This window comes from Pempheris klunzingeri, chromosome 23, assembly GCF_042242105.1.
Source record: "Pempheris klunzingeri isolate RE-2024b chromosome 23, fPemKlu1.hap1, whole genome shotgun sequence".
Classification (NCBI taxonomy): domain Eukaryota; kingdom Metazoa; phylum Chordata; class Actinopteri; order Acropomatiformes; family Pempheridae; genus Pempheris; species Pempheris klunzingeri.
In genome coordinates, this window is record NC_092034.1 from 16,482,623 (window position 1) to 16,507,830 (window position 25,208).

A 25,208-nucleotide genomic window follows, 5' to 3' on the forward strand; every position below is an offset into this window, starting at 1 on the left:
CTTCGTTTGCCATATCGAGGACAGTCATTATATGATACATTCAGAGGTTAACTCAACTGGTATTGTTTACCTAACAGAGAACAACTGCCCCACTACACTAAAGCATTCTAGATGGAACACTTACGAAGTGTATCAAACAGTAATGGTTATTAGGGTGTACAGACCCAAAGAACGTCATGTCCCAAGGCAAATTCCCATACTAAGTGGTTTTGTATGAATAACATCTACTGTCTCAAACAAGGGCAGTGCAGTGCGTTTTACTCAGTGAACACACTGATTTTGCTTATCAGGGCAATGTGAAAACTTTCTCTCTATAACAACACGCCAGCAGTGAGTCACTCAGTGTCACCTGAACAGCTTGTCCATCACACATTCAAGCATCACATCTTTACCTTATCTCTTAAGTTCTTCAAATTCTGCTTCTTTTGTTGGAAGTTTGGTGAATTCATTTTAAATCCTCACCAGGATGTTCAAGTGGCCAAGCTCAAACTTTCTTCTGAACACCATCGTGCTGTAAGGAGCTTATATACTCATCGTTGAGGCAGTGCTTTTATCAGCAGCTGTAGTGATTAAACAGGTCCCTGTTTTAGGGACCCTTACACTGAGTCGATCCAGTAGATTGGCATGTCTGTATAAATATTATCACAGCTTTGTGATTTTCTCCAGATGAAATATGAAGTATTGATTGCAATCCCTTTCTTTTTCAGAATCACTGCTTCTACCATGGCTCTGTAAAAGGACATCCAGAATCCTGGGTGGCTCTCAGCTCATGCTCAGGAGTCAGGTTTGTGATATATATTTTACCAATTTGCATATGGCTGCACTGACTTAATCCAGACAAATTACATTAGGTTGCATACTATATTTAGCATTTCAAGTAGTTCAGATGCTGGATTTGATTCAGTCACATTATTTTCACTGTCTTTTGATACGGTATTATAAAAAACATCAGTTATGGCCTCTTTAAACAACATGTCTTCATACAGAAACAACAGAATAGGTTGATTTCCTATAACATCTATGTATGTATATGCATTTTCAGCTGGGGACCAGCCACATGTATGATGCAAGTTAACATTGTGAAATGTATGTGTGTATGATGTAAGTTAATGTTGTGAAATGATTGCAGTTGGTTAGGTTTAGGCACCAAAGCTACTTGGTTATGTTGAGGAAAAGATCATGGTTTGGATTTTTTTTTTAAATCTGTTAGCATTATCGGTATGAGATCGAGCTAGCTTTAAGTGACTAGTAAACGAGAAACCTGCTCTCCCTAATCAGAGTATGGGATTAAAGATATTTGATTTCTCCTAACAGTATTTCTCATCTGGCTTTTGACAAGTACACATGTGCATGACATTAAACTGCAGACAATAAGACAGTTAACACCTACATGGCTCCATCGAATTTCCAACCGGAACTGCAACTAACACAAAGTCGTTTGAACGTTTTATTCTCATAAAGGGGTTACAGTCCTCTTACAACATTAGTAATGTTTCCAATGCTTAAATCAAATGACCCACATCATTGGCAAGGCCACCATAAACAAATTGCGGATTCAAATACTTCATCAGCAGAGCCTTGCGATTGGATTGGTCACTGGATTGCTCGCCCTTTCGTCAGATGGTCATAACCAATTATGTGAGAAAATTATTTTACAGGGCTTAAAATGATCAACTCTGATGGTTGTTTTCTAGAACAAAAACGTGTTTTTGAAAACTCCTCTTGTTAACTACCGAATGTCATCTTCATTAAATAGGATAAGGGGGCTTATTACATCTTGAGCCTTATTTTTGATTTTTTTTTACTGGCACTTGACTGCCACATCCCTTCACCTTCCTTAGACCAGTATACACAAGGAAGTTGTTTGTTGATTTTAATACCAATAAAAGTTTCATTGTACAGCTCAAATGTTTATCACTGTGCCTGGAATTTACCCTCAACACATTTGGATGAAAAATTTGTCAGATCTTTTTTCTTCAGTTTGTCATTAAAATTTGATCATCTTCAGGGATCCAGGCTGTAGATTTAAAGTCTTAAATTTTCCTAGCCTCAAACAGACGTTAATGTAACCCATTTTCATATAAGTTTGTAAAATAGTCACAAAAGTTGATCCATGAATTTGTGTCCGTGGACACGAATTTGGCAAAATTCGCGAAGTGGAAGACGCTCTGCTTTTCCTCCCAAGTGTCCTTGATAGCTCAACAGTACGGCAGACTATTGTTAAGGCCATTGGATTGAATTATTAAAACAACATTGGCTTGAATTATTAAAACAATCAAGTTATTTTGTCTGTTTTTCATAGCGGAGGCAGAGACTCAGCAAGCGTTCCTATGGAATTATGTTACAAAACTTGTAATATCACTATAACACTATCATTTACTAAATATTTGATATATTCCGTAGATATACTTTGTAAAGTGTGATAACTGTCACTCCAAAGCCTCATTTTCTAGAACAGAGGCTTAAATATCTGACCTGAACCAACACATTTAATTTTTCTCAACATAGATCATCTAGATGCTCAGGTGTACTAGATATGTGATATATTCTGTATATCTATCTTTTTATGACCCTATTTGCAACCCTAAACTGAGAACTACAATTGTGGTGTTGATTTGAATGAAATCGCATGGTGCACCTCTAGGGAATTGTAGTTATTGAAGTTATTGAAGTTTTTGATGGGAGCTCTCTATAACAGCGTGGCAAGAAGGCCCCACGCTGGTGGCAGCCTGTTACAGCAGCTCTGTAACTTTCTACTTGTTTCTTATTGTCTTTAGTGTGTTTTTTTTTTTTAAGTTATTTTTCATATACACTATCTCCTTCAGCGAGTGAGCAGCTATGGATGTTCATCTGGTGACATTGGTAGTTTGCCTCTTGCTGTTTGTCGGACTTTTGGACGCAGTCTCCGGAAACCCATTCAACCACGGATCCATTGTTTACAGTTGGGATTAGCTGTTAGGTCTAAGCCTCATACCGCTTCTCGGACATCCCCGCAGAGATAAGGAGGAGAGGCTGCAGAGCAGGAGTGAAGGGCCGGGAGCGGAAAAGACTGTATAAACATCTGTCATCATGGGGAACGTAAAATCTCTTCCCAGTAAGATGGAAGAGCTAACCCAGCCTTGCCGGGATATAGCTCTGTTTGTAAATGAGAGATGGTGCAACCCTGGACACATCAGTGTTAAAGAGTAGCACTGCACTGTTAGCATTCGGCCGTACTACCTACCGAGGGAGTGCTCACGTCATCACTGTAACTGTGCAGATGCTGCTGCAGCTTGCAAGCTCATACACACTGTCATCTCCCAGCTACAGACTCGGCACCCCCAATGCCTCTTCCTCATCTATGGTGACTTCAACCAAGCTTCCCTGTCTTCTACTCTCCCAATCTTCACCCAGTATGTGAAATGGTAAATGGTCTGTATTTGTATTTCTCCTTTCTAGTCATTTCGACTACTCAAAGCGCTTTTACATCACATCCTTATTCACCCATTCACACATCATTCATTCAGGAGGAATCTAAGATGGAAGAGACTATTCTTTCGCACACATTCACACACTTAAGTGCCAATAAAACTTTGTACTTACTGTATACTTACATCAAGGATGTTTGATACAACTCACTCCCCCTCCCGCCACGTGGTCAATCAGATCACAACCTCGTCCACCTTCTTCCAGACTATAACCCCTTGGTGAATAAACAACCAGAGGTCTGTGAAGGAGTGGTCTGAGGAAGACTGGGAAGCGCTCTGCAGCCCTTATGGGGAGGATATTGACCACTTTGACCCACTGCATCACAGACTACATAAACTTCTGTGTGGAGAACACTGTGCCCTCTAAAAAGGTGCAGTATTTCCCAACAAAACCTGGGTGACCCCTGGCATTAAAGCCCTGCTGAACAAGAACAAGAGGGTTTTTAGGTTGGGGGACAAAGAGCAGCTGCGGAGCGCTCAGAAGGAGCTCCGGCAAAAACTAAGGAAGGGAAAGGACAGCTACATGAGGAAACTGGAGGAATGGTTGGAGCAGAATAACACTAGGGACGCCTGGAAAGGACTAAAGATCTGTGGACGTGGAAAAGCTGAGGGAAGACGCCAGGTCAGCAGAGACAGAGACCGGGCATACCAATTTAATCTGTTTTTCAACAGATTCGATTCTGCCCACTCTCCCTCCCAGCCTCCTCTTCACCACCCAGACTACTCAGGGATTGTGCAGACCAGCTCTGTGGGGTGGTTATGCACATATTCAACCTGAGTCTGGAGAAAGTCCTGGTCCTGTGGAGGACTTCTTGCATGGTCCAAAAACAGCGCACCAGGGATCCCACCCGTCGCCCTGACCTCTCACCTGATGAAGACCATGGAGAGGATCATCCTCAAACAGTGGTCAGCACTGGGCTGGACCCCCTTCAGTTTGCTTACCGTAGATGGAATCACAGATCACTTTCGGATGATGGAAGAACTGGAAGCAAGGTGAGGATCATGTGACTTTTTAAAGTTTTAATGGTAGAACAGTCGGCATCAATGGTGGAGGTGGAGAATACTATATACATAGCATTTTCTGTATCTAAAACTAGTTTATTATAAACAAGTGCTACCTGGACAGAATCAAATGGAGACTGAAGACAAGTCAGGGCCTGGGCTGGGGTGGAGCCTGGGGCATATAAAATGGTATCATTAGAAAAAAAATGGACATTGAAATTGTGAAGGTGTGATCAGCAATGGTCCAAGGATAGACCCCTGTGGCAACCCCTTTCTGATGGTAAGAAGTCTTGACTGAGAACCACAACAACAACCCTGAGTGAAGCTTCATTGAGACCTATAGACTGAGGTTTTTGGAACAGGAATTTATGATCGACAAGCAGCACAAGATCCAGGAAGAAGACAATGTTACCAATAACTGAAGCTGCGACTGTTATTATGCACTACTTTTATATAATGGCTGAGGCGCTTTTCCACACAGCTGGAATTGAGCCTGTTAGAAAGGTTTGGCTGAAAATATGAGCAATGAGAGGACAGATAAATGGAGTGCTTAGATGAAGGAGAAATGGGTCAAGGTTATCTGTACCAGTATTTTTGCATGCTTTTACCCTATGTAGAGGTTTGTGACATCTGCACAGTTTCCCAGACAGAATGAAAACTTGCAGCCAGACAAAGTTGTAGCAGAGGCAATTGGGACTCCATCTGCTGGACAGATATGGGAATAATTTACAGCTGAATCTACAGGAATATTAAACTAAAGACCAGAGGAGAGGAAATGTTGACCAGATGCTTGCTGGATTTGAGACAGTGGCTGTGACCGTGATGAGTTCTTAAGAGATGCTATAGTGCTCCAAAATTTGGTAGAATTGTCATAAGCAGAGAGAGTTGACTGATAATAATTTGATTTAGCTGATCTAATCATACTGCAGATCTTTATTTTCTGAAAATTAACCACTCCTCAGGGGTTCCACTGGATCTAGCCTTGGACCAGTCTTTGTCTCTGATGTGGAATTGCTTTGGAGAATTGTGGGTAGAACCAAGGACTACATCTGTTTTTATTCTGTGCTTTTTATAAGGGGATTGTCTGTCAGCTACAATGTTAAGATTCTGAGAATTTTTCCAGTGCCATAGCAGGATCAGTAATAGACAAGATACTGTTTATAGTGGAGATGGACAAATCATTTAGGAAATGCTGCTAGTTTCTCATGATTTGTGGTTGCGATTTGGGGATTTTAGTGTCTCTCATACAGGCAACAGGACAGTGATCAATAACATCTAGGGCAAAAACTCCAGAGGCAGGTATGTGGTCTGCTGGTAGGTATGAGATCAATTAATGTGGAGTTTTGAGATTTGGTCTGGTGTTTGATTAAGATTAAGTTCCAGGCACTGTTCCTTTAATTTGTTAGAGATGTCAGAGAGCCAGTCCAGGTTAGGATCCCCCATTATTGATCATTCAGAGGAGGCATACAGTGACCAAAGCTGTGTAATGTCCTCCAAAGCATCCAGCTGTGCTGAGGGGGTACCGTTTACTAGCACTCCTCAGGCGGAGCAGGCTTTCGCCCACCTGAAAGAAAGCCCACCTCTTCATTAAAGCACCCTTACTCACCACTCACTCTCCGGACCCTCAAAGACAGTTTGTGGTGGAGGTTGACACTTCCAATGATGGACCCTCGAACAGAATCCCCGATAAGAGCACTAATTTGCAAATCAGGTGTTGTGTCAAGCACACCTGATGCAACTAATCAAGTGCCTCTTTAATTGCATGAGGTGTACTTGAGATAGAACACATGAAATGCCCAGACTGGTTAGGGGTTTGTTCACAGTGATGTTTGGTTGCATGTTTGAAATATGGGTAAGTCAAGACAATCAGAATCAGTTAAGAGATCATTGCCTTGCACAAACAAGGAAAAGGATACAATAGCAAAGGCACTGAATGTGCCCAGACATACTGTTGGAAGCATAGTTCGCAAGTTCAAAGCTAAAGGAACACTGACTACACTACCTGGATGTAGCAGAAAGAGGAAGCGATCAACGACCACCAGAACCACCAGATTTCTGAGGAGGCAGGTGGCCAAAGTCTCTCAAGTGACTGCAAACGACCTTCCAACAAGACTTGGTGGCAGGGGGCACTGAAGTTTCAGCCTCTACAGTAAGGTGCATACTAAATGCTGATATCCTCCATGTCTGAACTCCAAGATGTACATCACTGCTGACCCAAAAGCACAAGACAATGTGTTCGAAACCGTATAAATAAGCCACAGAAGATTTGGGATTCAGTTCTGTTGAGTGATGAAACAAAACTGAAACTTTTCAGATCTATGGATCAGTGTTACATCTGAGTATATTCACAAAGCTAAAAGGCTCAATTCTAGGCAAGCTAGATGGACCCTTTTCTTTAATCCGTTTAACCAGAGAGCATCCTGCCACCTGACCGGGTGATAGGAGTAATGTCATGGCCCATAGAGGAAAGCATGAAACAAGCCAACGCACAAATCCCTATTCCCACAGACTGTCCCACCAATCGTCTGTTCCAGAAACTTTACGTTCACATGTCATCCACTGGGCCCACACTTCTCGCCCCTGGTACACAGCGGATTCTATTTATGGTGAGGCAACACCTAAAATGGAGGAGCAGGTCCGGGAGTGGAGACCTGTCTACACTGTATTCTCCCAGAACCCCACCTCCTGGAGCAAACATCTTATTTGGGTTGAGTAGGCACACAGCACCCCTCTTACCTCTGCCGCTGGTTTATTTCCAGAAACTGAGAAGGAGATATCAGTCCCATCTGCCCATGCACTCATTTTTTGCTGCAAAAAGGTGTGGGCAGGAGCTAGGCAGATCCTTCTGAGGAATCCTACAGGCCGGGTCAGAAAGTCTGGCTATCCACACGAGACCTTCCCCTACACATGGCTTCCAAGAAGTTGGCTCCTCAGTTTGTTGGACCTTTTCCTATTTCTAAAATCATCATCATCATCATCATCATCATCATCAGTCAACAGGAGATTAGTCTGAAGTCACATTTTCTGGCAGCTTGGAAAAGAGGCAGGGGTAGTCAGTTCCTAGTGGATTGGAAAGGATACCGGCCAGAAGAACGTTCATGGATTCTGGCCAGTTTTATTGTGGACCAGCAGTTCATCAGGGACTTCTGCAGACAGAATCCTGAGGAACCTGGGCCATTCGGAGCTGACCATAGCAGGGAGGGTACTGTTATGTCTCGTCGAGTTTTTTAAAGTTAGTTCATGTGTTATGTATTTCCTATTTTATTTTGCCATCCAATTTTTCCCTCTCGTTTCAGGCCCCTTGACTTTTTGACTGCCCTTGTGTGTTTCCCACTCCTGTGATTGTCTGCCCCGTCCTGATTGTTTCCACCTGTACTTCCTTCCCTGGTGTATATATTTTCTGTGCTTTCCCCTGTCCTGTGCCAGATTGTCTTGTGTTGAGCGTTCCAGCAATCTAAGTCAGTGTTGGTGTGTAATTGAGGGTTTTTGAGTCTAGTCAGGTAGTATTTGTAGTTAGTATTTTTGGTCTGTTTGTTGGTGCCTTGTCTTTGTCGTTCTTGTAAAACAATGAACTGCGCCCTTTTACCATCAGTTTACCTCACGTTGAGCATTTGAGTCCATCTTCTTGGGCATGCTTCTGGTCGTAACGCATGATTGTAATAATTCAGTTACTGGAGGACCCTACTGCCAGGATAGTAAAGTTTGTAATCAGAACTCTTGTTAAGGTTTCAACATTGACCTTCTCTGTTATCTGCAGTCCTCCAGCAATTTTATCTGTTTTCATTTTCACACTTGCCCCGCCATAACAAGGGGCTTTGTATATTGACTCAGGATGAATTAGATTGTCTTAAGGGAAATAGGGTTCAATAGGGTTAGGGTTAGACATAATTAGGGACACATAATTACTCATAAAAACTGTATTTTCTCACAAATGACTCAGAGCTCAGCTGTGTCATTATGATCAGCAGTGTGGATGAACACAATAGCCAGCACAACTCCTTTCACAAATAACACAATTTGCCTTCATGCCTTTTTTGTCTGCTTTGACATAAATGGCAACTCTACAAATTGTCTACAGTCATGGTGAAATACTTATGATACATTCTTCAAATGCACTATGTATTGAACCATAGTGAGCAGAGCCTGCGTGAATCATTGTTTTTCAAGGTTAGGACAGAGATGGATTTTCAAGAAATGAAAAAATAAGCTTCTTATATATAAATATGTTTATAAAAATGTATTTTCTAGTTAGGTTTTTCAATCCTTCCAATAAAAGCCTTTTTTAAAATGCCTTTTTCAGAGGACTGCCTCCCACAGCTGTAATAGGTTCTTTGGCCCATGCTACACCATCTGGCTAGTAGTTTTTCCGTAATCCTGCTGACAAACAGACAAAGTGCACTAAATAACCTCCTCCTTTTGATTTTAAGATAGCCTATACACTGTTAACATTACGGCCCGACTGATACTGTCATATCTGATGAATTGCAGCAACAAAGCGTGGATGACCCAAATGCAGACAGACCAGACAGGCAAGAAGAGTTCAGGGATTTATTGATAAATTGAAGGTTTATGTGTACGCGTACAGGTAGGTAGACAGGCAGGGTCGAAGTAAGTTCAGGTTCTGGTAACTCAAAAGCAAAGGCACACGAGAAGATGTCGACACTGACAATCTGGCACGGTATGGGAGGAAATGGACCGGTAAGGATACTGCCATGCTGATTAGGGGCAAGCAGGTGAAGAGGTAGGCGGAGAACGTAAGGTGACTGGGACAAGAGGGAAAAGGGTTAGTGTATAAGTGTGTAGGAGGTAGTGTAGTGTAGAGTGAGGTGACTGAGACAGGAGAAAAGGTCAGTGAATGTCTTGTGGACAAATATAGCCTGCTATTAGACAGAAACTTGTTGCTGTCCGTTTCCATCTTCAGTCTGACATTGCCGCCACTCCAAGAATATTAACATTTTAGAGTGTTGTGCTCAGTTCTCTGGGGCACTAATAAATGTTGGGGTTTGCACCATTTCTGGGGCAATTTGGAAATAATCGGAAATAATTAACAACTATCAAAGGTGATTGATAATTATATTAATTAATGGGATTTAGAACCTCGATTGGGGAACCACCTCAATAACCGAGGAAAAAGAGCCAATTTAACTGATTTAGTCTCGTAAAATACTAAACTATCAGTTTGGGATTATGATTAATAATTAACTTAATAACTACTACCAGAATTAGCATATTGACAGATAGTTGAAGGATTTCAGAGTTCTTGACAGAGTAGAGGTTGGCAGTATTCACTATTTTACAACATTAAAGAAGACAGCATGTGGATTAAAACATTTATTGAAACAGAACAAAATCAAACAAACAATCTAATTAAGTGTAACTAGCTGACAAACAATAGGGAGAGTGTGTGTGTACATGGAATGTAACATGAAGGACTATAAAAATGTGGGAGAACAAATGGTACTGCCTGCCTGTCTGCTTTATTTCTGGTTTTCTGTATATATTACAATGGAGGGAAGAACTCATGTTGAGATCTCACATAGCAGGGTACATAAAATGCCGTGCCATTTATATGCGTTAAGGATGTAATTAGCTTTATCTAATTATTTTTATTAAGTTTATTGTGTTAAAGGGGTGATCCACTCTAGAGAGTAAAGTGAGCTCACAGCCAGCTCTGAACATATCGTCAGGCCAAAGATATACTGCACATGCTCCAGCTTTTTCAATGTGACTAGATTAGTTATGCCTTATTCTGGTGAATGAGTTGAATTTTGCTAGGCGTTGAAATTTCTCTTCGAGGCTAACAGTCACAAGTATATGAAAGTAATGTAAAACTACTTGACTGGTTTCATGGTCCCAGGTCTCCAGGCTTCATAATTCAATTTTCAGTTTTCTCCCAAGGTGGGACCGGCTACATCATCCACCTATACTAATTTAGACATTGCCTTTCCAGGTTTTTAGATTCGGCCGCATCCCCGACGTGCCTGCCCCACCTTCACAATCTATTGCCTCCTCTTCAAAAAAGGAGAATATTAACACTCATTGACACTCATTACCAATGAGTGTGAGTACATTATGTGTGACCTATCCTTACCCTTTGTCATTATCAAATATTTGCTGTAACAGATTTCCCAACCCCGCGGTATGCTGAAATGTCCCTGTGGTCTGGTCTACGTTCGTATAAATAAATAGAGCTTTAAAGGCCTACATTTCTGTTACACAACGTGGACTATGCTTTTGCCCAATATGATGCACAGGCTAACCATGACTCTGTAGCATCAAGTTCTGGGAAGTAGAAAAGGTTTCACCCTCTCATAGCGGTGGAGACATCCATACCTGCTGACGCTCTTGATTTTCGCAGAAATGTTTATGGGAGGCTATGAGAAAATGACCATAATTCTCTATTGATTTATGACCACAGTAACTAATATAGTTATTGTCTCAATTGCTAATTTTAAGGCTTCTTCAATACAACATGATGTTTATTTTGGTCCTATTTAGAGTAAAATAGATGATAAGTCAGGGCATGCTTCAGGACGATACTACATTCTGACTAACCAATCAAAGGCGAGTGTTGCCTAAACCAAACCAATCAGATGTAGGGGTCTTCACATAAACCAAGATGGCAATAGGCAATATGCCAAACTATACTTTCAAGGGGTAAAACGGTCTTAAAAGGACCCCCGCGTGAACGCACCTCTGAAGCACTGTGAAATTTGTCTTAAAAGTCAAAATGTAAAAAGAGATTGTCTCAAAAAACCAGTTCTTCAGTGTGCTGCTTTCTTAGCCTGTTGATGAGCCAGGCTGGAAGAAGGGTTGTGGTTCTTTGTCTTTGCTGTCCTGGCTGCAGGCTGCAGGAATCCTTGTTTCTTGCTAGGTAGCAGATTGGTTCTAATTTTCTGGTGTGCTCCTGTTGTTTTGAAGATCAGCTGGCAGACTTCAGGTCATACCTGCTGGCGCTGAGAAACTTGGTTCAGGCAGCGCTTTGTGAGCCCAACACCTCTAAGAAATGAAATATATTTGAACAAATTTCAAATTGCCTAAAGAGGGAGAGGAAAGCTACAGCAGATGACCTAACAAATATAGAATATGTAGCATTAGGTCAGTGTTATGGGTGATCTTGAGTGGTATGCTGGTTTTTCAACTGATATACAATAGTGAATAATTAATGTACCTCCATAGTTTTACACCATGCCAGGATTTACAGTGCTCACTGGTTGTATATGTATGTAAATATACTTTCAAGATGACCTCCATTCAGAGGTCACACCTGTTAAGTTAAACTATGCATCTCAAACAGAGGCAGCAACAACAGACAGTGTTGTTCAGTGTTTCAGACCCTCTTAACATTTTAACTTCCTGTCTGCCCTCCCTCACACAGGGGCCTGATATCCTTGAATTCTAGTGATACCTACTACCTGGAGCCAATCAGCAGCGTGGATCCTCTCCAGCATGCGCTGGTGAGTGCTGAGGACCTGCCAATGAAAATTGGAAACTGCGGCCACGGCCATCTCGCCACACAGTCTAACCACATCTCCGACCTGCTCAGATCATTTCATTCGAGGGTGAGTCCCCCACGCAAACACTACAAAAGGCTGCTGAATGTGTTGCTGAATTGTGTGCCTATTTAAGACACAGTTGAATTTGTGAGAAGTAGTTTTGTTTCTTACATTTGTGACAATAACTAATAATGCAGTCTGAGTGCAAGCCAGTTCAAGTAGAAAGCTCAAACCAGTGCTCACACACAAACAAATCCAACAGGCCTCCACACCAGTATTTGACTGTAGGCTGTATTTCTATATTTCTATGAGGTGGGAGTACAGATGAGTCATCGTCATTTGAGGGACTTTGCAGGAGGTTAGACACTCATCACTAAATGGTACAAGACTAATACTATATTCACATTGTAAGAGCGCTGTGCTATTTGAGTTGCCAGACTGAAATGTTCCTTCCCCATCAGCTGTAGTGCAGCCATAATGCAGCCTTTCCTTCGGGACCATTCAGCTCTGTGCTTGTGAAGAAACTGAATTTTACAGTAAATACATTGGAAAAGACTCAACAATAGTATATTCATTTACCACCTTTAATGGACGGACTGAGTCATAGTTTTCTCTTGGTTTGGTTCATTGTGTATACTGTATGAATACATAGCTAAATGAAATCTTCCTTGGAAATGGTCTTTGTCGTTTGGAGCCACAGTATTGAATAGGCCTCGGTGCCATTTCAGAGCACAAAATGACTCTCACACCACCTGAATGTGGAAGGAATCGTGGCTTTGACTCAGCTTTTCAGGTCTGTTTAGGCCGTGGAGCCAATTTTCTGTGCCTTTTATAGAGAGGAAGAACTGTATGCGTCCAGTCCAGTGTGCTCATCGGCAGTTCTAAATGATAAAAAGATGCCTCAGTGAGCCATTCTGCCTTCATCAGTCACCACTGCTGAGAGAACCATCATAGCGTCAATATCAAAACGTCATCCTTTGATTTTTCCTCTCATATTTCCTCTCATATTTATAATATTCCCATTTACGTTTTCAGTCACTTTAAACTGCTGTCATCTTTCTCCCCTCCTCTTGGCTCTCCACCGGGTCACTTTTCTTCTCCCTTCTTTTCTTTATCTCCCTCCCTCCTGCACCTTGGCTCTCCTAACCCTTCCATCCACGGTCACTCATTAATCCTGGGTTGTTATGCAAAAATGCCAGCCGCAGCAGACATTAACCTGAACCCAAAGGCTTTTGACTCGCTCATAAACATTGCAGTGCATCAACGTGGATTATGTGTGTGTGTGTGGGCTCCACAGGCAGCCTTCACACCAACAAAGACACCCTGCCAATCTGAAATATCGGTGTTAAGTCCAGACTGAGCCGAGGCAGCAGTCTTACCGCATGTAAATCAATGAGTTTTAATCACAGCAGAACCTTTCCGTAAATAGGTGCACTCATTTATTAGGAGAAACCTAATGATGGAGGGATCTAAGGAGTTGTAGAGCTTTGTAAACACTACAGCATGGATGGCTGAGAGGCTGCTCATACATCTTAGGTTTTCCACATCGTTATGTACCCCTTTCCGACTGTGTAGATCTTAATTAGTTTCCTTAGGTCAAATAATCAGGTTTAGTTTCAATTTTTTATTTTTTATTTTTTTTAATTCTGCATTTTTATATCAGGAAAAAGAAAGTAGATTCGACTTTTTGTCCTGTTGTACTGCTCTTTGTGTCTGTACATAAAGTGCTGCCACATTAAATTATTATTCTTGTGAATTTCATTTCATTTCACTTTTCTAAAATACTAAAAAAAAAAGTCATACAAAAATAATAAACCTCGCAGTAAATTGTGATTAGATCATAGCAGTAAGATAATACAGAAAGTATAAATTCACCATTTAACAATTGTTTCTCAGATAACTAGTTTAAAACAGAATATTTTGTGTTGTTGTATAAGTTATGTGTTTCATGTTATTCAAAGTTGTGTGTTCCACTGTATGTAACTCAACTCAAATTTTGTCTGTTTCCTATTCTATCCTATCAAAATGATCATAAAAATATTAAAAGACATGCTGAATAGATGAAGCAAGCTTGTGTGGACAATGTGTGTCACCAGTCACATCTCCTGTCATGTAGTGAAACACATGTACTTGGACCCCCATGTACTTTATTAGCACATAGATTCATCCATGGACTAATATTCATAATGTTCACCATCACAGTGCCATTCAACATCTTGGACTTCTTCCCATACTAAACTGGACAGTCGCAGTTTTTTATTTTTTATTCCTGCTATCATCAGTTTTGTGAATTATTGTTTTTTTCTTACATTCATTAAGATAAAAGTCAAATAAGCAATTATTGACATCATGCATCATGTCTAAAACTATGCTGGGCCATCTTTATACAAAGCTAGGAAAAGCCTGGTCTATGGGGGAGCCAACCCTTAGTATATGATATACAGTAGTAAAACACAGTATAGATCATGTAGTATAGGATAGTGTAGTATAGTTTGTTATAGTATAGTGTACTTACAATATACTATAACATCGTATAGTGTGCTGTATAATCTAGGAAACCAGAAAGATTGATGTTGTAATGTAACCATGCATCTGCCTTTGTTTTCACTACCAGGTTAAAAGGAGCACCTGGGGTACAACCAAGTATATGGAGCTGTACATAGTGGCTGACAACACACTGGTAAGCTGACAGTCACTCTACCAGCACAATAGTTCTGTTTGCATCAGCGTGAGTGCCACAGTTGTCCGCTGACCTTAGATGACACAGCAGGATGGAAGCAGGGTCCACATCTTAAACACTTATCTCCTATCAGCTAATGGAGCTTTCTTTCATACTGAGACTTAACAAGGGGGCGTGTTTAGGTGGAATCGAAGGCCGGAAGCTGCAGTGATGAGAGGCCAGATCTTTATAAGAGTCAGTTTAGGGTTCTGTAAGCTGCATCATGCCGTAGTAACAGCACACAGTAACCAGTGAGTATCTGCTCCTCTCCTCCTGTAATAGGCAGAATTATGCTGATGGACAGGGAAGTGGTGAAGCAGGACTGATTGGGTTATAGTGCTGTTTTCATGGCTTATTAGTGTGAAAGTAAATCAGCAAGAAAGTATTAAGGTTTATCATGAATTCACTTATTGTGCTCAGGCTTGTGCTGAGCTGTATTTGGTGTCTGTGCATATCAGATAGTTTTATGGAGACACGCTGTCTTGTGATCAGCTCATGAGCTCTTGTGCCAACTTTCGGGCATTGTGCCTCATAAATGGTGCTTTGTTTGTTGGAGATGGGCTATAAAAGATGCTTAACGTTAGTCCTCAGTGAGTCCTCTCTTCCTTGTGAATGAGGTTTGTCACCCATAATTCTTCAATAATAATTTTATTCTTTAACATTTGTGTTTTGTGCATTAATACATGTGTTAAGTCCTTCACAGAACAATTTTCCATGACGTAAATCTCTGCGGTGAACTTTACAACAGAGTTTCTCCAACATCTTATTATTTTTCTGACTGCTGACCTCATTCATGGCACAAACGCTCTCCCATCTTCCCTGTCCTGCAGTTTAAACGGCAGGATAAGGACTACGAAAAGACCAAGACGAGGATAATGGAAATTGCCAATTATGTTGATAAGGTAAGGCTGCTCTTCTGCTGCAGACTGCAGGTCTCCAGACATAAAACAACTCAGAACCTCTGCTTTAAGGTCGGCTGTTTTTGATTCCCCAACTAAGAAATTAGCGACTTAAAAGTGTACACAGCTATATGCTGTCAGATGAAGCCTGATCAGGATTTAATCAGTAGTGTCCTTCAACAGCCCTTATGGAGACATTGGGAAGAAGCTGCCTTGTGTGACCAGACTGTGCCGTGGCAGCTTATGGGAAGACTGTGGACAAACCTGTGTCGGTTTTGTGTGCTCAGTTCTACAGGGCTTTGAACATCCGTGTGCCTCTGATTGGTTTGGAGGTTTGGACGAACAGGGATCAGTGTATCGTCATTGAGGAGCCAAACACCACCCTCTGGTCTTTCCTTCAGTGGAGGCAGAAGCTGAAGTCCCGCAAGAAACACGACAATGCCCAGCTGCTCACGTGAGTGACGGACATACACACAGAAAATGACACCTCAGCTACACCGGCAGCTCATAAGTCCTCTGCCGGTGCTGACCCTGGATCTGCTCAGCCACAGTTCTGTTGTGTACTTGGAAGTGTTGGTGCAGCTGATCAGCGTGGTTATACACACACTGTACGCTGTCTCATGTGGCCTCGCTCTGGTTATTGAGCTGTTCACAGCCACCTGTATAAACCTAAAATTATGCGTGAGAGCACCCCAAAGGTACACTAGATACACTAGAAGTGCAAAAGAAGTTGTCAGCACTACACTAGCCTTCATAAACATAATACTACTGAGTGTATTTTCTGCTGATTTAAAGGACCAATTCATCCCAAAATACAAAATAGATATTTTCCCTCTTACCTTAAGGTTTGTTGTCAAGTTATGGAGATATCAACGATATAAAAGCTCCCTCCCCAATATAATAAAACTGGATGGCACTATGCGTGTGGTGTTCAAAGCAACAATAAAAAAAAAAATAAAATCCTGACCTGATAACTGAAGATAAGGGATGTTGCTGTTCCGGTTTTCAACTGTATTTTTTGGCACTTTGAGCACCACAAGCTGAGCTGAGAGAGAGGGAGAGAGGGAGAGAGAGAGAGACAAATGGGAGACAGGTGGAGTTTCCTGCACAATACTGTATTTTTTCCTTCCAGATCTTTTCAGACACAAAAGCTAGCACTGTTCGTTTCCCTGCATGAGCAGAATTAACTGAGCAAATGTGAATAAAATGAACACAATAAGGCAGAACGAGCAAAAAAAAATAGACAGAAGGAGCCTGACTGACTCTATGCTACTATTTCTGCCATTATACAATAAATATATAAAATCTTTTCTTTTCAAATCAGGATTTCCTTCAATCCTTAAGTGTAAATTTACCAACAAACACATACTACATGTGTCTCTTCAGAATTCAGTCTCAGTGCACAGCAGCACTGTGGCTGAACAGATCCAGCACTGACGCTGACAGGACGCTGCAGCTGCTGCTACAGCTGCCTACAGCAGCTCATGCTTTACATTCTTATCTGTGACCGTAAACCTAATTGTGCACTTCAAATCTGTTTTCTTCTGATTTAACTCCGTGGTCGTTGTAGACAGGACGGGGTGTTCTCAGTCATCGGAACAGCATAAACCCTGCCCCCTCAGAAGAACTGGGCCCCCTTGTACCATTTGCAAATACCGTGTGTCATTACTCAGGCAAGACGGCTGCAACTCCGAGCCTGACTTTATGTAAAAGAGTTACAGAGATGGCTTTTTAAGACGTTAAGACTGGGCTTAAAGTCTGGACTTTGAGAAGGGCTTGATGTTACACTTGAAGTATATGAAAGCTAAAGATGATGATGATAAGATGAAGAAGCACAGCGTCCACCTGAAACTGTATGTGTCTGTTCTCACTGTTAATGAGAAATATGGGAACGTGATAACATGACTAATATTAGTAACAGACATTAAAGGGACATGAGGTATAAGGATGGAGAGGAAGAGGAGGAGTGAGGAGCCCAGTGCATCATGGGAGTCCCCTTGCAGTCTAAGCCTATAGCAGCATAACTAGGGGCTAGATAGACTAGAGTCTAAGGCCTGCGTGCTCTAGTGGGGTAGTACGGTACTATGAGCTCTTTAAGATATGATGGAGCCTGAACATTAAGAACCTTGTAGGTGAGGAGAAGGATTTTAAACTCTATACTAGATTTGACTGGAAGCCAATGAAGAGAAGCCAGTACAGGAGAAACATGGCCTCTTCTCTTAGTTCTCATCAGAACAGGAGCAGCAGCATTTGACATTTACTCTGTTACATGTAACTTTTACTTTACATGTGGATGCATGTAAATACACATACACTCCATTAAGAAGCCGGTACTCTGCTGATCCCAGGTCTGGTAGTGCCACGTTATCTTACAACAGCAACATCCCCTCACGACTCTATTAATAGCAGAGTAACGGCTGAAGTTGCAGAGGGACATAAAGCATCCTCATTTTTCTCTTTTTCCACTTCTGGAGAATGTTTGTCAGACGGTGTTTGCAGCAAGAAGAAGTATACATTTGGAAATGCAGGGTAGATTCTATCAGCCGTGATCAGGAAGTGGTGACTTTCACCTCGTTTGTTAGTTGCACGTATTCTGAGTTGGCAGGAGAGTTACAGAGTTAAACCCTGCAGATTCTCTAACCCCCCAGATATTAACACACAGGTTCATAATCATCATTGTACTTCATCTAATAAAAAAAAAAAGCGATTAACTCCACATGCTCCCACATACTGCCTCCCATCCCCCTAATGAGCTCCTGCTTTACACTGAAACACTCCCAGCTTTGTGTCAGATCATTTCAAAAGTCATCAGCGTATAAATTCACGAATGACTTCTGTAATATAATCAATGAATGTTGTGAGATTTTATTAGGCAAAAGATTCGGCTTTAATCAGCTGTAATTGGGTCAACAACTCAGCATGCCGTCATCGCAGCTTGACTGCCAACACACACACACACACACACACCGTTACGTTCATCTGTAAAAAGTAAATCGTTGGCCCCTCCTGCTGATATCTGGGCCTACATTGTTTTCATTTATCAGACCGCGCTTGATTTTCTCTTTGGATGCTAAGTGACAACTGCCAGGGGTCCACATGGTGAATTTAGGCTCCTCACTATTCCCATCCGCATGTGACGGGCTCGTCCTGCCTGCTGTCTGCTGTGCGCTGCAACATGTGCAATCAATGTGCACCCTCTGTGGAGGGGGTGAGCAAACAGGGAGGAGATAAAAGTTAACAGTTTCTTCATTATGTGTCTGTTTGTTTGTGTGGCTCTGACAGCGGTGTGATTTTCAAGGGAACAACTATTGGGATGGCGCCGCTGGAGGGCATGTGCAGCCTGGAAAACTCTGGAGGCATCAACGTGGTACGTGGGAATACATTTCTCCTGTTTTCTTGCACTCACAGCTTGAATTAATGTGTGCGTGCAAGAACATCCTCCGAAAGAAAGATCAGCACACCTTCATTTTGAGGTTTCTTTAGGGTCGTGGTTATGAGGTTGAATCTTGATTATTCTGATGCACGGGGAGGTTAAAGCTGCACTTCAAGTCAAGACGATGTGTAAAGCGTCGGACAGGAAATGTATCACCCAATCCTGCAGTTCAGCCGTACACTTTGCCGTCTTAGTTCAGTCTCATGGCTCCGATCAGTCTTGTCTCTCTGGTAAATGTGCTGCAGACTATCTCTCCAGCACCAAACGGCACACAGCTGGTGAACATTTGAGCTGGTGAGTATTTTAGCATTTCGTGCCAGATGTTTTGTGAACATCAAAACAGAGCTAAAAGAGAGTGATGATTAGACTTAAATTCATCAGATGGACACAAATAAACTCCCTGGTGGATGTGGACAGTTTGCCAACACATTTGCCAAAAACTCAGTGGCTGCAGCTTTCCCCTTTTGAAGTATCCGTCTCTACGGTTTAAGCCTCCGTTCCAGTACAATAGAGGTGGATTGAATTTTATTTGTGCTCAGTTTCACACTATGGTGACCAAATGCCATCAATACATCCTCCATACATTCTGCATTAGAGAGATGATGGGCAGCTGAGGCGCAGAAGATTTGGCAGTTCAGTGCTCGGCTCCTCCGAGCCTGCATGCATAAGCTGTGCCAGTCCATGATAGCAGACTGGAAACCTCACATCAGGGTATGAATGGCAGGAAAGACATGTTTGATCTGGTTAGCTGTAACTCTGAAGAAAGCTCGCTGGAGACCTTGATATCTTACACCGCAATGTTTATTGATGCTCCGGCAGAGGAGAGCGGGGACAGCAGCACTCGGTGTGAACAGTTCTGAGGGCTGTTTCCAGTGAGCAGTGCTGTAACGCCTGCTAGGCATGCCAAGATCGCTGCATGCCCAGGCGAGATCATGTACATGAAGCAAGAATATAGAGAGAATTGGCTGTTGATTCCCTGGTATTCAAACTATGACCATCCACGTTCCCTCACATCACGTTGCCTGGTATCTCCCTCACAAACGGTGTGTGAATAGGTGACAGTCCAAAATCCAAAGATACTGACTTTACTATCAAACCAGACTCCAATCAGGCATTAAGGAATTGCCCATTTATAGCAAATGGATATATAGTTAAGCCTTTCATGCAGAGAGGTCACTACAAGATGGTCGACAGACAGCCAGAAACACCACATTGCTCATTTCTTTCTGTTCAAACCTTCTATAAAAAGAGACCATGCAGGTGAGAAAAATATAGTGACATCAAGTAACATCTAAGGAGTCATGCACTTGCTAAATTGATTTTATATTGGGAGGAAATTATGATTAATCACATGTCCACTGAAGTGTCCATCATGCATCACTGGCTATATTTCAACTACTGGACACGTAAACATTTTTTTATAAAATTTGGGTTGAAAAAAAAAAAAGTTCAAACCTAGTTTTTCAGCCTAAAGATGAATAAAAACACTTAGTGATAAAAATCCTGTCTGAGGTTATCATAATTCATGCATGAAAGGGTTAAATTAGGCAGATTGAGGGAGCTCTCAAGGAGTCTGATCACTGATGAGATTGGCAAAACTTAACGTAAGCATGAACATAAATCTAAGCTAAATGAAGACATACTGCAGAAGGATGGGGTAGGGCTAGTGGAGGGAGCGGCAGCAGCAGTTCACAGGAAAAGGCTCTGCTGTTTGAGGGAGCTCTTAATGAATCCAAGCAGCAACAAGTATTCTACTGAGAGAGCTAATCCCCCCCAAACAAAATGATTGCTCCCGGCTTCATAAGTATTAGCAGGAAACACATTAGAACTTCTAAAACAACGTAGCCACTGTGATCCGCCGTCCTTGATGCGTGCACCAAACGTGTTTCAATTCGAATTTCATTCCCTTGAATGCCAGCAAAGCCCTCCTCATCTAAGATGAGCTCAGACCTATCTTAATTCAAGGAAAGGTCCTAACCAGCCAATGGATGTGCGTCTGTCCAAGGCTACAGCCTGTCCGTCCTTGGGAGCTGGATCTCTCCTTCACTGTGGTGCTCCCGGAGGTTTCTCTTTTCCCACTGGGTTTTTTGAGTTTTTCCTTCCCGAAGAAGGAGGGTCATAAAGGGCAGGTGATGCCTCGGACTGATCCATCGGACTGATCCATCGGACTGGTCCATTGGCCTCATCGACTGCTGGACTCTTTATTAGATTGTTTGTTCGCTTACACTTGTTTATTTCAGTGAACTTTGTGAAGCACTGTGAGACACTCTGTTGTGATATTGGGCTATACAAAATAAATTGAATTGAATTGAATTGAATTAACCAATGAGAAGCAACAGCATGTAACAGGAATCCTAGGAAAGCCCTTCTCATCGAAGATGCAACACAGTGATATTTATTAGTATCAAGTTTTATTGTCACAAACACAATCATACACGTGCAGCACATAGTGAAATGTGTATGTGCCTAGCTAACAAAGAAATAAAAGATAATTGAATAGAATAGAAAATAAATCTACAATACATGTTTGTCTTGTTTTGTTTTTGTATGTTTTTCTGCTGGGGCCTCTCACCAGGTCATCGTTGTAAATGAGAAACTGTTCTCAACTGATTTTACCTGGTAAAATAAATAAAGGTTAAATAAATCAACATACAATACAATAAAGATGAATGGTGAAACAATATGATCAGTGTGATTTTAAATGGCTTCAGAAAAATGAAACAACGTCACCATTGCATAATAATATATGTAATGTAAGGGGATTAAAGAACACATGAGTTGGGGAAGGTGGGGGCGCAACTGTGTGCTGGCTGAGACAAAGAACACAAGGCGGGAGAACCAAACGGGGAATAAAGGCACAATGGCTGCCACTCAAACCCTCTGCTTTGTGGGTTACAGGTACACAAAGGCTCAGGCTGTGTGCTGCAGCTGTTATATAATCCAACTCAATGATTAACATAAAAGCAATCAAAACCAATATATTCAGATTAACTAGTGCTTAGAAAGCTTTACATTGTATGTCCACACATAGTAGACCACTAATTTACTGCTAGAGTTACTGTTTCTGTGCATCTCTCTCTCTGTCTCTCTCTCTCCCACTCTCCCCATCTCTCTCTCTCTCTCTCTCTCTCTCTGTCTCTCTCTCTCTGTCTGTCTCTCTCTCTTTCTCTGTCTCTTTCTCTCTCTCTCTCTCTCTGTCTCTGTCTCTCTCTCTTTCTCCCTGTCTCTCTTTCTCTCTCTCTCTCTCTCTCTCTCTGTCTCTGTCTCTCTCTCTCTGTCTCTCTCTCTCTTTCTCTCTCTCTCTCTGTCTCTGTCTCTCTCTCTCTTTCTCTCTGTCTCTCTCTCTTTCTCTCTGTCACTCTCTCTCTCTTTCTCTCTGTCTCTCTCTCTCTCTGTCTCTCTCTCTCTCTCTCTCTCTCTCTGTCTCTCTCTCTCTCTCTCATTCATATTCATTCTTTATTGACATGACATTTTGATAGGGTCCCATCCAAACAATAGATTCAAGATTTCCGATGTTTATTTGTCATGTGCACAGTAAAAACACGGTGGTAACTCTGAGCAATGAAAGTCATACTCTGCTAGTTTCCCACCACATAGACAAAAACAACACAGAACATAAAACGGTGTTGGGAGCTCTGGTACCATGTTCACTTATGAACCACCTTATGATTGAACATGGCGTGCACGGCTGCTCAGCCTCCCGCTCCGGCTCCGGCTCCTTCACCACCAGACAGGTGACGTTCCACGTCCCTAGAGCCAGTCTGCGATGCCGGGGATCTGCACGCCCAGGGCCCCACCTCGGCCTGACGCCCCAAAGGATTACATCACAGGCATTGTAGCTCATTTGCAGCCCGTTAAATAGCTGGTGGCTGAGGCCCTCTGCTAGACATATTCTATAACTAGTCACTTTGAACCCAACAATATGTGAAAAGGGGCCCGTGGTTAAAATATAGCAGTTATCCTTTAAGGAAACCAGAATATTCACATTGAGAAATGTTCTAAAAAAATGCAGTAGTATCATTAATTAACTAATTCATTGAGCAATATAATATAATATGAGCAACATAATTGCGACAGTCTGCAACTAATTCATTGCTTGGTTGATTGATTTTCTTTAGATGACCAATCTTTGCAACTCCACAATACAAATCTTGTTATGGCACACACACACACACACACACACAGCTGCTTAACTCATTAGGGAAAAATTAAAGGATTTGAAAGAGACACAATTAATTCTTCCAGATACGGAGCAAAGGACTTTTTTGTACCGCATCTTTTGTCACACGCCATCTTTTGTCCTGTCGTCTTTTGTCCGTCCTAGATTGAGTTATTTGGCCGCTCAGAGCTCAGTGTGTGTGTCAGAGCTCTGGTCTCTCTCCGCCTCATTTAAAATGGAGTGGAAATCTAACCTGAATACCTGAAAGCGTGCATAATGTGCTGAGTAATATTCAGAGAAGATTTCATGTGTATTTCAGCCACACTGCCCATGAGACAGTGAGTGAGGATCATTTAGACACCTCCTCCCTGCAGGGCTGCTGAACCCTGTCTGATCTGGTCCCACTTGATATTGATACTACAAAATGTTTATTGTAATATTCAGATTCTTTTTTTTTAATTAGTTTAGTTTTCAGGGGTATTTTCTGCTGTACGAGGATAGAGCCCCCTTCTCTGCTGTACGAGGATAGAGCCCCCTTCTCTGCTGTGCGAGGATAGAGCCCCCTTCTCTGCTGTACGAGGATAGAGCCCCCTTCTCTGCTGTACGAGGATAGAGCCCCCTTCTCTGCCTGCAGCTTCATGATCCCCTCTCTGTAGTGTTATTCCGCGTGTGCAACATCACACTGAATGGACGAAGCTGAATAGATCAATCATTCTTCCAAGCTTGATTACCCTCTAATAGGCCGCTCTCTTGTGGGGAGGGGCGGCCTATGGAATCCAAATGTCCTGAGGCTAACTGAGCTGTGAAGTCACCACCTGCTACCACATCACTCACATATGTTATTTCAGCGGTTTGGTGCTCAGAGCACTCAGAGCGCTGCGAAGCACGTGGAGGTTTTCCCTGCAGAACATCAGCATCAGTTAGTCCACCCCCATTTTGTGCTGTATGCATAATACAGAAGCATAGCTAAGAGTGAATGACACCTTTCAGGGGATCAGAGAGTCGGTAAACACACACCTGTCATTGGTGTGTGTTCATGCAGTTCCACTCTTATAAGTGTGACTTTTCTTTCCTTAGGACCTTGTGTCACTCTACATCATCTATGTAGACTTTTATGTATTGGCTGTGTGTTGCATGGAATGCTTTATGTCAACGAGGGATTTAGCAAATCTAAGTCCTTATTAAATCATATTTATCTACAGCATGGCACCGACAGTCAGACCCAGGTGCAGTATTTTGACACATGGGTTGCTGTTGAATTTTCTAGACATATATGATCCCCAGAGGATAAATCAACACCATCAGGTTAGAGTTATTAACGAATGTCCCCAGGCCCGATGGGCACGCTTTGAGTGCAGGGAGTAAGGTGTGTGTTAGTGTGTGTGTGTTTGTTGGACTTATTTATATATTTAGTTCAAATGGATCCATGTTACATCTCCTCTGCAATTTTGTGTTTGCCTTTGTACTCCCCTGACTGTTTATTATTATTTTTTAAGTACACTGAACTGATGTCTTTTAGGATTTGGGATACTGGGTTTAATTCTCGGATGATTAGATTGCACCCCCGATATAATGTTATTTAGATTTCTGTAAAGGTAATTATGTGTCATTTCCCACCACAATCTTCCATGTGTCTCATCAATGGTCTACTTACACCTGGTTTTCAAAGGCAGACAATTTTCCCCTCCGGACTGACCATCACAAATTGTGTCACCTTAGAAACCACCCTCTGTTAACATGTTTTCTCTTTTATTTGTATTCTCTCCTTCCTTATGTAATAAGGAGGGGAGCGGCCGTTACAAACATCGAAATAACTCACTTTGTTATAATCCCAGACGGTAATAGAAGGGTATCAAGAGCATGTAAAAGTTATGAAACTACTGCACTATGTGGCAATTACAAGCATTTGATGATTCTAAACTTGTTTTATGATACTGTATGCACAATTAAAGCATAGCATGAAGTGAAATAATAGGGGTCTTAGGGTGACACCTTCACTGTTACCTTATCTTTAAGCTTGTATTCATGGGTTT

At 42.0% G+C, this 25,208-nt stretch overlaps 2 protein-coding genes across 3 annotated transcripts in view; one reads left to right on the top strand and one right to left on the bottom strand.

The window, feature by feature from the left end:
* LOC139223152 (membrane-spanning 4-domains subfamily A member 4A-like) overlaps positions 1–25,208 on the bottom strand; it is a 174,707-nt gene that overhangs the window by 135,832 nt on the left and 13,667 nt on the right. The window lies entirely within an intron of this gene.
* Positions 1–25,208, top strand: part of adam19a (ADAM metallopeptidase domain 19a) — a 115,856-nt gene that overhangs the window by 67,814 nt on the left and 22,834 nt on the right. For both annotated transcript variants that reach the window (XM_070855112.1, XM_070855113.1), the window contains exons 5-10: positions 708–784; positions 11,848–12,031; positions 14,580–14,645; positions 15,515–15,586; positions 15,871–16,037; positions 18,866–18,950. In XM_070855112.1, the coding sequence (XP_070711213.1) occupies positions 708–784; positions 11,848–12,031; positions 14,580–14,645; positions 15,515–15,586; positions 15,871–16,037; positions 18,866–18,950 (651 nt within the window). The remainder of the gene's footprint in view (positions 1–707; positions 785–11,847; positions 12,032–14,579; positions 14,646–15,514; positions 15,587–15,870; positions 16,038–18,865; positions 18,951–25,208) is intronic.